Source organism: Leopardus geoffroyi, chromosome C2 (assembly GCF_018350155.1).
Source record: "Leopardus geoffroyi isolate Oge1 chromosome C2, O.geoffroyi_Oge1_pat1.0, whole genome shotgun sequence".
In the NCBI taxonomy this organism is placed as follows: Eukaryota; Metazoa; Chordata; class Mammalia; order Carnivora; family Felidae; genus Leopardus; species Leopardus geoffroyi.
The window spans coordinates 5,894,235-5,909,677 of NC_059333.1; the positions used below are offsets into that span (position 1 = coordinate 5,894,235).

At 50.0% G+C, this 15,443-nt stretch overlaps 1 protein-coding gene across 1 annotated transcript in view; it reads right to left on the bottom strand.

Moving 5' to 3' along the window:
• Positions 1-386: 386 nt before the first annotated feature.
• The window catches only part of PCP4 (Purkinje cell protein 4), a 60,658-nt gene continuing 45,601 nt past the window's right edge, over positions 387-15,443 (bottom strand). The window contains exon 3 of the mRNA XM_045501335.1: positions 387-793. Within this exon, the coding sequence (XP_045357291.1) occupies positions 666-793 (128 nt within the window). The 3' untranslated portion in view covers positions 387-665. The remainder of the gene's footprint in view (positions 794-15,443) is intronic.

The following is a 15,443-nucleotide window of genomic DNA, read 5'->3' on the forward strand; positions in this document are numbered from 1 at the left end:
AGAGAGAATGGCCGCAGCGGGGGCGGAAGTGGGGAGCGTCCCCTTTGGAGTTGTGAAACGCACCTGCTGAGCACACCTGAGTGACACATGCCAAATGCTGATGCACCACCCACCCCCTTCTCGTTCTCCCGGCTGAGTCATAATTCCCCTGGGAAGCTGCTGACTCTTTGACACTCCCATCAGAAGAGGAAAACGCACTCTCCAGATGACACAGGTATGGCAAAGAGCGGACGTCTCATTCCCACAGAAAGCCTCCTCACAGAAGCACCGCGTTTCAGCTCCAACTCTTAAGGGATGGAGAACACAGACAGCTGCCCTGCAGTCACCTCTAGCTCTGGGTAACTTCCCAGGTTAATCTAAGGGGAGAGAGGAAGCAGACACTTTAATCACGCTCCGTAACTCCATTTTATTACAACATCAAGGAAAACAGGTGCAGGAGGAACGATACTAGAGATCAACAGAGATGAAGCCACTCACAGCTGCATTGTCTACGCCTTCCTATCAGGGAATAAATATCACGGGTCTCTGTACATGCATTGCAGGTCGGGTGTGCATGTGTGTATCATGTGCAGATGAATTCTCTCTAGGGTGTTGTTCTTTTAATTTCTTTGACAGATGATGGTTGAATTCGGTGTCTTCTGGCAGACTAGGAGGGGGCTCTCCCTCTAGGACTGGGACCCAGCCTTTTTCTTCTGGAATTTTCTGAACTGAGACTGAATGGCCACCGCCGCGCGTTCTGTCTCTGGCGCATCCATGTCAATGTCAAATTCTTCTTGAACTTTCTTCTGCCCGTCTGTAACAACAGAAAACACAAGCATCAGGCGGTCACTGAGCTGAGAGCCGGAAGGCGGACAGCCGTCCGTCCACCGTGAAACACACACCCACCACCCCCCCCCACACACACACACACACACGCACGACCCCTGGTTTGCAAGGGCTCCTGATCCCCATCAGAGCCCAGAATGGGCTGTTCTCTGGCTGCCCCAACTCTACACCTGCCAGAGACCACGAAACTCAAGAACACAGTCCCAACCTCTCCGACATTTTCTGTACCTGACCTTCTGGGTCTCGTGGCCGTGTTTTACATAGTGTTAAAAATATTAGCTGTGTTTTTACTGTTTCCTGGTGCCTCACGGAGATACAGTTTTAATAGTGCCACAGATATTGACCCAGTGGACGACTGACGTTCACAAGAGCTCCGGGTTAAAGTCACTGGGTTTCTGTGTATACTTGCATTGTCAGTGACATTGCTGATTGGATTAGGACTTCTGTCTTCATCATAGCCGCCAACGGATGACCCCATCTGACCTTCACAATTTGGCCAAACTTCCACAGGTTTTACGTTTTGTTCCGAGGAGGTACACTTAGCCGTGTGTTTGCTATGCCAGAAGGCTTTAACTAATTCACACTGTAATGATTACAGAAAATAGGATAGAAGCCAAAGCAAAGTGAACACACAGGCTTTTGTGCTGAACATCAGCTGACTTCTAGCCAAATATAAAAACGAAAAAATAAATAAAATCCTCCAGTCATAGAAGGGAAGAATCTTTACAACTCCTTCAATCTGATGAAAGTTAATCATCACAATTGCCAAGGTAATTTTTAAATCTTTTTTAAATATTTATTTATTTTTGAGAAAGAGAGAAAGAGAGAGAGAGCACAAGTTGGGGAGGGGCAGATAGGAGGACAGAGGATATGAAGCGGGCTCCACACTGACAGCACAGAGCCCGACGTGGGGCTCAAACTCATGAACTGTGAGATCATGACCTGAGCCAAAGTCGGACGCTCAACCGACCAGGTGCCCTAAGGCGTCTTTTTAAAAAATATACAGGCCTAGGGGCGCCTGGGTGGCCCAGTTGATTAAGCGTCCGACTTCGGCTCAGGTCATGATCTCGAGGTCCATGAGTCCAAGCCCTGCATCGGGCTCTGTGCTGACAGCTCGGAGCCTGGAGCCTGCTTCGGATTCTGTGTCTCCCTCTCTCTCTCTGCCCCTCCCCTGCACATGCTCTGTCTCTGTCTCAAAAATAAATAAAACATTATTATATATATATATATATATAAACAGGCCCTGGGCCCCACTCCAGACTCAGGGTTGCACTAGGAAGAGAGCCTGGTGGCAAAACCAAGTCAAGTGAGTCAGTAGCCTGGGGGAGGACCAGACAGCCCTACTTTATAAAAGGCTCTCAGGTGGTTCTAAGATGCAGGCAAAGTTGAGACTCAGCCACTCTGTCCACAGATGGAGTGCAGAATAAAGCCCTAGAGTTGGCTCGAGGCGGAAATGGGGACACGACCTGCCCCACAACACCTCACTGCCACCTGGACTTGTCCCTGGAGCCCAGCAGTGTGCTGGGCTCATCCAGCTTGGAACGGGAATGTCAGGGGCATTTGAGGAAGGAGAGAAAGCCCCAGCCAGGTGGCAGGGACAGGGTTCTATTCCTGACTTTGTCACCAGGCAGCCTGAGTTCACCCATTCACTCACTTCCTCTCTCCGCGACTTTGTATAATAATGTTCAGGCGGCACCCTGACAAAGTGGAGGATATGAGATTCCTTTCGAGTGAACCAGGTTTGTTCCCCCTGCCTGCTCGTTCTCTCTCTTAGATGGATGACAGACGGATAGATAGATAGATAGGTAGATAATAGATAATAGATATAGATAGATAGATAGATAGATAGATAGAGTAGGTAGGTAGGTAGATAGATAGATGATAGATAATCCATAGATAAGAATATAAATATACATGAGTTGCCCCTTATTTCAAGTGCATCTGGTTATGTGACATTTCCTTTGCAGACCCTTCAGCAGGTTCCTGTCAATTTTACCAGAGACTAAGCAGTTTCTGCTTAGATCCCTCCAATCTCAACTCTATCTGGGAGGAGAGGCCACTGGCTTTGCAAGCCTTGCCAGACTGATTGGTCTGTGACCTCAATCAGTACAACTGTTTTCCTCGATCCCAGATTGGCTGCCGATGTCCACGACAGCAGGGAATGTGAAGGGCCCCGGTGTCCAGGGAATATTTGGGGGCCATCTTTTTCTAACCCACAAGAGCCCAGATGATACGGAGGCACACATGGGTTTGTCTTGTGCTGCATCGAGTAGCCATTCACATCTCAAAGGGCGTTGCAGGAAATCTACTAAGATTAGGGCCTCTGGGCGGGGCAGGAGTTCCCTGAGGCTCATGTCAGGACCTTAAACGTGTTCCATTAACATTATCGCATGAGCCCGGGATGGGACAGTGTCTGGCAAACCTGAGCTGTGACCCGCTGCAGCTGACGTGCTCCCAGAAATGGGCCCTCTGCACCAACCAGAGCGGTAATAGCACCTTCAGCCCTAGGGCTTGTCATAAGACGGCTCAGGTCCCCACATCCTCTTTCTCCTCGAGGATCCCCAGCATCTGGTGTGTGGTGATCACAAAGTGGGAGACCAGCTCTCCTTCAAGGGGACGCGGAAGGCCTTTCGGTCTTAAAACACTGCAACCTGAAGCCTTTGAACGGCCTGACTCATCCGTCCCCTTAACAATAATGAAGAAAACAGCAATATTATTTTTTGGCAAACGACAAAGGAAGGTGTGGAAAATGATGTATATTTAGGAGCTGCATAAGACTGTGAAGATGGGCCATAAAAATAAATTTCACAATCTCATCTGAAACTAATATCTTCAGCCAAAAGTGATTTATACATTCCTCCCTAGTTGGGAAAATATTATAATGTTTAAAGAAGAAAGCATGACTATTTCAGGAATGGTTACTTGGTCGAGTCAAGCATCCCCTGGGGAAGGTCTGATACTCTTACTCCTTCCACCGAGATTTGTAAAGCGGGGGAGGGGGGCCCAGAATGCCATGGAGGGGGAAGGAATAATTAGTTACATTTGGCGCCACAGGGTTCACTGCAAATGATGCAAATGATGCAAATGATCCGTGTGGTCCTAAGACTAGGAAGGCACAGCTCTGAGCGCCCAGGTTCAGCAGGAGCCGAGGGATGGTGGGGGGAGGGCGTCCGGAGGCACCACAGCCCTCAGGGCCACTCCGCGTCTGCAAGCCTCAAGCCCTGGAGAAACCGAGTCACGGAGCTGCTCCAGAAGGTCTCCTTCCCACCCTCCAGATGATGGGGACAGCAACAGGGCACAGGTGGCTGTGTGAGCACCTCCCTTCCCCATCGCTCGGGGGCAGCACCAGGATCCTATTCTGCTGCTCGGAGAGAGGATTTGGTCCACGTCTGCGGGGGAGGTGGAGTCGGGGGGGGGGGACAGGAAGTGCTGACACACCCCAGCCCTGCGCCCCACATTATGGCTCCTCACACGCAATCACTACCTTGTTCTTTCTCTCCCCTCTGCTTTGTGGTCCCTCGTCCCACGACAGCCTGAGCTCCATGAGGTCAGGGGCTTCATCCGCCTTGTTCCAGAAGCTCACACAGGGCCAGCACATAGTAGGTGTTCAGTTAGTGACCGCTGATTGCAAGTGAGTCTGGTAATGAAGAGGACAGGCCGCTGTCCGGTGCTGCCTCTATCTCAGGACTACACGAGTCGGTCGCCCTCAGCGGTAACCGTCTCCTCTCCACTTCTACCTGAACTCGAAAGGGGGGAGGCTGGGAGGCGCTACGGCAAAGCCTCCAGGGGGCCAGCTGAGGGGCACCGTCCACGGATGACTTGTGCACAAGTTGGAAAATGGGGCCACGTTGGAGTGACATAAGGAAGCATCGTTTGTGGGGGGTGGGGGGCTTGCCACAGGGAATGGTCAGGGCCTGGGCAGACAGAAGGACTCACAGGCATTCAGGGGTGAGCTCTGGGTGGGCTCTGTGCCTAGAACAGGGCCTGGCATCAGCACCTGGCCAAAGAATAAAGGAAAAGCAGCCTCAGGCAGGCAGTGCCCTCTAGCCTTCTCTGGGCTAAGGCTGACTCCCTCCCAACCCTCAGGTCCTCCTGGTCCCATGAGGCAGCTGCCGGAAGCAGTGGGTCCAGGTAGAGCGACTTGGGGGTATGTCCCACTGCTCTGTGACTCTCGTGAAGGTTCATTGCCTCACTGGGCCTCGGTTTGCCCATCTCCGAAATGGGAGAGGTAAAGTCATCTTTAAAAGCCACTTGCACCCAGCCACCGGTATTCTGTGCAGGTCAAGGCCATGTTGCAAACTGAAGCGCTGGCCCAGTGAGTGGTGTTGAGCAGGACACGCCAGAGCTACAAAGCAGGTGGAGGGGGGTGTGGGCGGTCACACGGCTTTCCAGCCACCAGGCCCTGCACCCGCTCAGACCTTCAGTTGTTGGGGCCTCATGAGGAGGCGAAGGGAATGAATGCCTTCCAGCAGGGCCGGCCACGCGGCCATCACGTGCGTCTGAGCGGCGGCGCCGAGGTGTCAGGCCCTCCCCAGCCTCTTGGATGGCAGGAGGCGTTTGCTGGGCTTGTCGCCTCATGTCCTCGCTCGGCAGCGTAAGGCCCAGAGGCTGCACCAAAAGACAGGTGCAGCCCACACTCAGCTGATTAAACGTAAACCTGCAGTCCCCAGTCTCCGTCGCTAGGGGGCACTGCGGGCGCCCGCCCCCGTCTGCACGGCTTCTCTCTCGGGAGGGACAGTAGCTCTAAATGGCAGCTGGCAAACGTGTGCCGTTCTCATCTCCAGGCCACCCTGCAGCCGTTCCCCGGATTCTTCCACGTGTCCCTTCATAAAGACGTGCGCCTGCTCCCCGCTGGGCCGGGGGGGCTCCCTGACATGTTCCTCTAGGATCCCACTGCCGGGAGCAGACAAAAAGGCATGGTGACACCCCACCCCCACCCCCGTCCCTGACAGCGGCTTTCCACCAGCCGGAGTGAGCAGCGTTTCCCCAGAACACTCTGTAACCTGCCCGCTGCTGCATGGTGGTTGTTATTCCTGTGCGTCTGGGGTTCTGGAATCTTATCGTTTCTGTGCGTCCCTCTGTGAAGAAGTTCTGAGGCTGGCCGGGAGAACGGTCAAGGGGTTATTCATACCAATTAGCTGGTTTCATATAAAAAGCTAGTGGTGAGCAAGCAACTCCCCTGGGGAAGGGGAAGGAACCCAACTTTCTGACCGTGCGGCTCACGAGCTCCCCCATAACTGCAACGTCCTGTGAGCCCAGGTGGGCCAGGAGCCCCCCGACCCCCGCAGGTTTCACCCAGCTCTGCCAGCTCAGTACCCAGCAGCCTTAGTCTCAAAGGTCAGGGTCCTGGGCCATTACTGTCTACTCTGTTATCCACCTTCTCCTCCATTTACCCCCTCTCCAATCCGTGCGTCCACCCGTCTTCTCTCCCCCACTTCCCTCTCAGAGCGAGGAGCGCGGTGCAAAACAGTCCCAAACAACTGGACTTGTCTCCCTGGGCAGAAACCTCATCACACACCAAGACACGGCACAGAGCCCAGCCGACGGCCAGCAACGTGGGCGATCACGCTCCCCCAGGCTCAGGAGCCTCGTGTTTCAGTGCTGCCGTGACCTCCCCTCCCCAGGAAACAACCCAGCGCTATTCAGATAGACTCTGCACTGCCGTGGATATCTCTTACGCTATTTTCCTGAAATATTGCCTTTTCCCTGCAGACACCGAGACAGGAAGTAGGCCTGCTATTTGGGATCTTATTATGCCATAAGAGAGACGGTCAGGTAGCCGTTCTTAAGACGTCATGGTAATAAGAGCCACTCTTCAGTGAGCATTAAACGGGTCCTCCCTCATAGATTTCAGTGGGTTTTCTTTTACAGATCATTTGATGGCAAATGTAAAATAGAGAATCATAAATACGAAGGGAAGGAGCTATACCAGTTCAAGACAATCCCGAATGAATATCGCCAAGTCTCTGCTGTTGCCATGAAAATCTGTCGAAGGGGAAAATGGGTTGACATACTACGATCCCGTTTTTGCGTGCATCTATTCTAACTTTTTTTTTAATGTTCACTTGTTTTTGAGACACAGAGAGACAGAGCATGAGCAGGGGAGGGGCAGAGAGAGAGGGAGACACAGAATCCGAAGCAGGCTCCAGGCTCCGAGCTGTCAGCACAGAGCCCCACGTGGGGCTCGAACTCACGCACCGTGAGATGGTGACCTGAGCCAAAGTCTGACGCTTAACCGACTGAGCCCTCCAGGCGGCCCACGTGCATCTATTCTAGTAAATGCAGAACTATCGCTAGAGTAAGTGGTCATCAAGTCAGGGCGACGGCCCATCAGCAGGTGCTTACCAAGCACCTGTGTTAGTCTGCAGGGTTGCTACAAAGTAGCCCAGACCACACAGCTGAGAGACGTTTGTTCTCGCTCAGTTCTGGAAGCTGGAAGTCCAAGACGAACATGTCAGCAGGCTTGGTTTTTCCTGAGACATCTCTCCTCGGCTGCCTACCGTGTCCTCACATGGTCTGGCGTCTCTTCGCCTTCTTAGAAGGACACGGGTCAGACAGGGTAAAAAAACGCGTTTTAAAGTAATCACCGTGTTAACGTCCCCATCTCCAAATACAGCGTCATTCTGAGGCACTGGGGGTCAGGGCTTCTGCATATGAATCTGGGGGGACACAACTCAATCTATAACACCGAACCTAACTTTGGGTTCTATAGATTCTAAAGTAGCTTTGTATTCTTTCCCTTGTCGGGCTTCTGTCTTCTCAAGAGCTGCAGGAAATGTCCACTGTCCCCATTTCACGAAGGGGCAGTGACTATAACCTGCCTCTCCTGAGATCACCTTGTGAGTGCTGGCGAAGGGCTGATTCGGAAGCCCAGTCTTGCTCCAAATCTTGTTTTTAATCTGCAGTGTTGGTTACTTTCAGATTCTTAGAGGCCAAGATGACAGCCGTTTGTACGGACCAGTTCATTTTGCTTAGGGGGAAAGAAAATCTTAAATGGTCCAAGTTAAACACATGATGCAGTCAACCAGTTTGCAAAATCTGCCTGTTTAGTGGGCAATCCAGGGGGAATTTACACCGAATTTCATCATTCAGCAAAGGGTCTCAAATGCCTAGTGTGGGTCCATCACTGTTCCAGAGGCCGAGAGAAAGAGCAAAGAACCAGCCCCAAACCCTGCTGTCTTGGGGGAAGACAGAAAATAAAAAGGTAAATGCACAAATAAGTAATGGAATTTTATAAATTCCAAAAATACAATGTGCGTGCGTGTGTGTGTGTGTGTGTGTGTGTGTTACAAGGTCAGGTAAGGCGTCTGGGAAAGACACAGGGTTGGGGGAGGAGGCCTGTCCCCAAAAATAGCCTAAGACCCATCTGCCCGGGAGGGAGGGGCGGCAGGGGCCCTCGGCTGCCAAGAAACAACTCGTTTTGAAGAATTATTCCCCATCCGTGCATTTGCAATCTAAGTCGCAGACGTCAAATAATTAGCATAAATTCTTTAGAAATTATCAGACACGTAGTCATCCAGAGCATAACAGATCTATTCCTGGATCCTGTGACAGCCCAGGATCTGATTAAAAGTTTGAAATTCAGCATCGTTCAAAAATATATCACACTAACCCCCATGCTGGATCGAAAGAACTCTTAAATACATTTGTTCCTGAGTTTATGATGATGTACGGTCATTGCCTAGAGGTACTAGCACTAAGTCGTGAACACAGGGGCTTGCACACGCACACATGCACACTCATTTACGTAGATATAACTCCCCATACTTGAAGGGCTATTTTACAGAAACAAATTACCTCCTAAGCCCTAATCCTGCAGGTCAGAAATTTGCGCATAGCAGTAAATTGGGATGTAAGTGTCCTGAGTAGGAGTTTGCCTTGATTAAGGAGATGCAGCTCAGAGCCTACTATAAAAGGACCTAGGTTTTAGCACACCATAAAGAAATAACAGCCACTTAACCTAAGTGTGCCTTGCAAATGGGGTATTAGAATACTAAGGTTTTTAGAATGCCCTACCTTCTTTCAAAATATAATAGTAACTTGGAAAGAATTAACATCTGTCCATTGTGTTACCCTTGATGTACTTAAGCTAACTGATCCAGGGCGACCGTGGGCTCCCAGGGCCTCTCAGCAGGGTCTCCGCCCTCTCCCGCACAGGGGCCACCTACCTATTGGTCACGGACAGCCAGGGTGGCTTCCTTCCTAAGGACACAAACCCAGGCCTTCGAGGCAGGGAGAGCAAAGAGACAAGCCAGAAAACCAAGCAAAGATTAGAAACTGTATCCCTCAAGCTTCAACCTGAATCAAACTCCTACCCAGAGAACAAAGCACCTGGCGTTAGGGAAGGGTAACGTACTCCCCTCCCAAAAATAATAAAGATAAATTTGTACCCCTAGTTCAAACAAATGCTAGCATCAAACATCCATCTTCTGAAATGACAATTAAAAAGAAAAAAAAAAAAAAAAAACAATGACAGCATGTTCTTTCAAAAGCTGGGGGAAAGCCAGTTCGTCCCGAGTTAGAGCAGCTCCCCCCATGCCGTGGCTGGGAGGGAGCATGGAACCCCAGCAAGCCGGGGCCGGAGCTCTGAGCTCCAAGCCATTTCTCGTTCCTGCCCACTGGCTCAGGATTTATTGAACAGGGGCCACTGGTGCAGAGAATTGCAATTTTCCAGGTCTTGGCTAAGCAGCGGAGATTAATGAGCAAGGGCAAGGTCAGGCATTAGCAGCAGCCGGAGAGGGGGCTTTCTGCATCTGTTGTGTTCTCACGCGGGATAAACACCCATTTCCCGCTTCTTCCAACTTTCCACACTACGTTAGCACCTTTTTGGTACTTACAGCTTTTTCTCCAAGACCGGGAAATTCTCTCTTGTCCTAAAATAGAGGCATTCGGAAACCCACAGTCTCCATTATTCAAAATGGGCTGTTGTTAATGCAAAGCCTAATTTGGCCGGCTGAAAATGACGGCTTACTTCTAGATTCTGAGCCCTCGGCTTCAGTTACACGGCTGCCCCGGCCCCTACCTCCATGCACCCTTATATAAGATGACTACCCGGCCGGGGCATTTAAGTAATCACATGGGTGCCCGTATGTGCTGCTGAGATCAAATTTTCCCCAAAACCCATTAAGCCTAGGAGGAGCACAAACAAGAAGATATAAATATCATTGAAAACACTAACTTTTCTACTGGAAAGGCAAAATTGTTCCTCGTTGTATTAGTCAGCTGGGGCTGCGTAACAAAGTAATACAGGCTGGGAGCCTAAACGATACAAATGCATTTGCTCACAACCTGGAGGCTGGAGGTCTGAGACTGAGGTGCCTGCAAGGTTTTGTTCCTCTAAAGCCCCTTTCCTGGGCATGCCGACCGCACCTACTCCCCCTGTCCTCACATGGTCACCCCTCTGTGTGCGTCTGTGTCCTGATCTCTTCTTATAAGAACACCAGTCGTGTTCTTAATCAGTTGTGACCTTAATTCTCTCTTTAAAGATGCTGTCTCCAAATACAGTCACGTTCTGAAGTACCAGGGGTCAGGGCTTCATCATATGAATTTGGGGGGTGGGGTGCACCATTTGGGGGGTGGGGGGCACCAGCCCATAGCACTAGACAAAATGCCTACATTTTCTAGGGGGAAAAAAATGAAGACAGGTTGATGAGGTGTGATGAGAGAGCTATACCGGGGAGAGCTCAAATTCCAATTCCAACTGATTGAAGAATGTGGTCAGATTGGCCTTGCTGAGGTTCAAATGCTCCCCCCGTGTTTGAAGTGGGGACGACGAGGAATTGAGACTTGGTGGCCTCTCAAGATGTTTAGAAGGACAAGGAGAAAGTGTGCACAGGCCTGCTTGGTGATGTATAAAAAGCAATTACAAGTGCAGGGCTCCTGCACGCAGACTGGCTCCCCCAATACCCTCTCCTCCCACCCACTCCCTCCAGCACAGATGCTGAGAAGCTGGAAGAAATCCATTCCCAGATGGCCCGGAAGTAGGATTCCGCCCCCCGCCCCCTCCCCAGGCTTAGGGCCAGGAGGCAGGTGCAATGTGTCAGGATCTGAGAAGGCAGAAGTGAGCCCTGGGGGGTTGGCAAACAAACACAGAAAGCCCCCACAGCTGGTAAGCACAGAGGCAGAGGCATCGGGTTTCTCCGGGGCAGCCAATAGGGACATCGACTGGCCTGTGTCTACGCCCCAGTGAGGCTTCTGCCGGAAAAACTTGCATGCGGTTGGGTGTTTCTGGACGCACTGTTCTGGCTGTGCATGGGACGGGCTGGGGTCTCTGCCGCTCAGAAATGCTGTAAGGCGCTGATACCCTGTAATAAGCCCCTTCTACTGAATCTACACGAGTGTATTCTATTCTCTGTGCCATCATGTGCTGTGGGCACACCTAGTTCACGTGGGGGCAGGGGAAGGATGGGGGCGTTCTGTAAGGAAAGGGAGTCACCCCCTGTGTGTTTAGGGATCGGAGAGCAGGCTTTCATTTCATTCGCATAGGAAACTTTTTAGTGCTTACTGGAGAATCGCCTGAATAAAGTGCGCAAATGAGAGCCCTTTAGGATAACACACGTAAGTGTCTCTTTCCTCTTCTGAGCGCGTGCGAAGAATGACAATTCCTTCCCAGGAAACAGCAGCTAACTTCCCTAACAGCAACCCCCTCAGAAAAGCCACAGTTTGCCTTCCTTCACATGCTGACAAAGAAAAATGACTTCAGGCAGGTTGGGAGGACGGAGAACAAACGAGCCATCCATCACCTTAGACCAGCCCTCCAAGCAAGCCAGCCAGATAGGTAAGTGCTCGAGAAACTCCATGAGCAGAAATGTGTCGTGGCCGAGTCTGCTCCTGGCCTCCACCTATCCCCTTTTCCTTAGTTCTCAACCCCTGATTTAAAGCTGAGTACATAATTACCCAGAACTAGGTTTCCAGCCTCCTTGCTGTTGGGTGTTAGGTTCTGGCTGATGTGACGTGGGTAGGAAAACAGAAATCTCCTTTAGAGACAGCTGACAGTCTTTGCCCTTTTCTCTTATTCCTATCTGCTTTCTGCTAGCTGGAATGCAGATGCAATGGCTAGTGCTCAAGCAGCCACTTGGGGCCCTGAATTAAGAGTCTTCTGCTGAGAATGGCAAAAAGTAATACAAATGTTTGATGCTCCTTGAAATTGCACTGACTGCCCTCAAGTACATACTTTTTATATGAGATCGAAATAAACTTTATTATTTAAGCTGTTGCTATTTTAGGATTTCAGCTGCTTGTAGATGAACCTTATCTACTTGCACATATATTATAAAAGCACATAATCATTTTAATTCATTTCAGGCTGATAACATAAACTCAAATATATATCACCGTGCATGGTATGGCTATATTTCCCCTTAACTATATGCTATTTCTTCTGATGTGTACATCTGTCCAATTTCTGATATGGATAGCCATTCCTTTACAGCACTTAATACTTTTAAAACCTCAGGATTCGGGGGCGCCTGGGTGGCTCAGTCGGTGAAGTGTCCAACTTCAGCTCAGGTCATAATCTCATGGTTCATGAGCTGAAGCCCTGCATCAGGCTCTGTGCTGACAGTGCAGAGCCTGCTTGGAATTCTCTCCCCCCTCCCCCACTCATGCTTTCTCTCTCTCTCTCTCAAAATAAATAAACTTTAAAAACCAAATAAACAAATGAAACCTCAGGATTTTTATAGAAATATGTCTCTATTCGGCAACTTTTGCCAACCATTACTCACAGGCTTTCTTACTTTATGGTTTGTGCCTTCCCCTTCCAGCTTGTGAAAGTATGCAACTTGAAATGCTTGAACACATAGGAAAGGAACGTGAGTTTTCCTTACTCAGGGTTTAGCCGACACCCTTCATTCTGCTCCGGGCCCATTTTTTCTTCTTCCGGAGCTTTGGAATATTAGTGGTTTTTCCTTTCCTTTATATTACCTGGTTTTACCATTTCAGAAGGGTGGGATCTTGTTGGGATCGTTTGCCCCTAGCTGCTATGCTTCCAAGTTTTAAAGGATTAAATTCTGAAGATGTCAGCACCATGGAGAATTTTACAAAGGTCTCCAGGCTTAAAACGAAAGAAAATGCAATCATAATTACAGGACATCTTCAAGAAGCCTCAGAGAAGCAGCTCACCTCATTAATTTAGAAACCTGACTTGAGCGCATTGAGTGTGCTGACTCCCCTGGCCCGTCATTCCAGAGGAGTTGCCCTTGGAGAGAAAGAAGGGGCTAAGCCAGATGGATTGCCTTCCAGACTCAGTGAGGCTCAAAGAGGTCTATGGACCAGACGAGCCCCAGGCTTACGGAGCAGCAGTGAGGACAGAAAGAACATTCCATGCACACCGGAAAGAGACCGACATTGCATTCAGACTTTGGACTGTGGGTCTCTTTTCCTCCCTTTTGCTCCATGGTGCTGCCTGGTGAGGGATGCCTTCCTCCAGCCGTGCGCCAGCAGCTGGCTTCGGCCCTGGCAGACGTAGCTCTGTTCTTCCTGGACCCCCACGGGCTACACTATCTCATTGGACACATTCCCATCCTGGCTCTCGGCCCTGCGTCTCTAATCTGGGTGGACAGGCGTTCTCCTGCATGGATTTTCAGGGATTGCAAGCTTCCTTAGATGCACAGGACTCTTGGGCAGATGCGTCCGCTATGTGTCCAGAATTTGACTTTGGGGGTGACGCTCCAGACGGCAGCTCGGAAGGGGGTCTGGGAAGCACAGCCAGAGTCAGGTGCAGTCAAGCCACTTCCCACCGCCGCTGCTTAAAGTCTCAAACTTGAGGCTGCCGCCAACCTTGACTCCCCATCTGGTCACACATCATGCACCTCACTTCACTCTGCACCTCTCGTTCACGGAGAGGAGGAGAAAAGCGGGATTAGACGCGACTATTCGTGTCCCCGACTTCCCGTATTTTAAATACCCTTCACACGTCCTGAATGTGACCAAGCGTTCCACGTAGGAATACCCTACGCACAGGGATGGCATTTGCACTGGGGTGTGACCCTCTCTTGTAAGTGTGCGTAAACGAAGACGGGCGCTGGGTTCCAGGAAACGCCCGTTGTGGATTTAAACTCCTTGCATGCTGGTGTCCTGCCCCCACAAGCCTGTTCTTCAACATTCCTCTACGTATGTTTGACCCGTCGCTTCTATTTGCTTTTTTTTTTTTTTTTTAATTTTTTTTTTTCAACGTTTATTTATTTTTGGGACAGAGAGAGACAGAGCATGAACGGGGGAGGGGCAGAGAGAGAGGGAGACACAGAATCGGAAACAGGCTCCAGGCTCTGAGCCATCAGCCCAGAGCCCGACGCGGGACTCGAACTCACAGACCGCGAGATCGTGACCTGGCTGAAGTCGGACGCTTAACCGACTGCGCCACCCAGGCGCCCCTATTTGCTTTTTTTTTTTAATGACACTTGTCTTCAGAGTTCATGGCCGAGTACTTGCTGATTTGGCGGAAACAGCTTTTCAGAAGTGAGTCACTTTAAGCTTTGGATTTGTTATTCTCCTTACCGGGAAGATGGGTTCACATATTGGTAAAAAGAGAATAAAATCAAATATCCAAGAAGGCATGAGGTTGTGCGGTCTGGACCGAGCAGGTGAACCACAGGTGGTACCCAGACTCGGAAGGACTAGCCAACAGGAGAGCTTCGGTTTGAGTTTTAAGCGTTGTTTAATAATAATGTTCTGACAACTCATCCCAAGAAGAAATGGAATTAGAAGTGAGTCCCCAGGTAGTGGTGAAGTTCTGAGGCTCCAGGCGTCTCCCCTATTGGTTTAGGTGGGCAAGCGCCTGGGAAAAATTCAGACGTCCACTGTGCTTTGGTCCAACAAGCCATCAGCACTGTTTAGTCAAGGCTTTTATTTTAATGTTTACTTTTGACAGAGAGAGAGAGAGACAGAGCATGAGCGGGGGAGGGGCAGAGAGAGGGGGAGACACAGAATCCAAAGCAGGCTCGAGGCTCTGAGCTGTCGCACAGAGCCCGACGCGGGGCTCAAACTCACAGACTGCGAAGTCATGACCTGAGCCGAAGTCGGACGGTCAACCGACTGAGCCACCCAGGCGCCCCTACTCAAGGCTTTTTATGTGACATTGGGACAGGACAGTCATCAAAGTCCCCTCCCCCCCAAACAGAAGTCCTTACGGACCAAAAGTAAAGCAGAGTATTTTTATTTCAAGATTTCCAGAAACAGAGAAATTTCCAGTGTCTGGCAACGTGATCCAAACTTACTCAGTTTCTAAAGAGCTTTAAAAAAATAAAAAATAAAGAATAAAAAAAAATAAAAAATAAAATTAAAAAAAATCATTTTTCAAAGGACCGGCATTAAAATGACATCCCTTGAAGTACTCTGATTATCGACAGAGGTAATAGAAGCATTTCTGTCTAGATCAAAAATTTAAGCAGTGATAAAATCTCCATTTTTAGTTCCAGAAGCTCAAGGGAACATTAATGCAGGCTGATATCACGGAACTGATACGGGAAACCAATTTAGGCAGAACATTAGGGGAAAATGTCTAACATCAGTCTGGCCGAGGACGGGAGTGTTCCCCGGAGCTGTGGCATCTGATCTCTCACTAAAGTCATTGTCAGCTGAACTGAGGAAATAACACACCAGGGATATATTTTGCCAGCTGT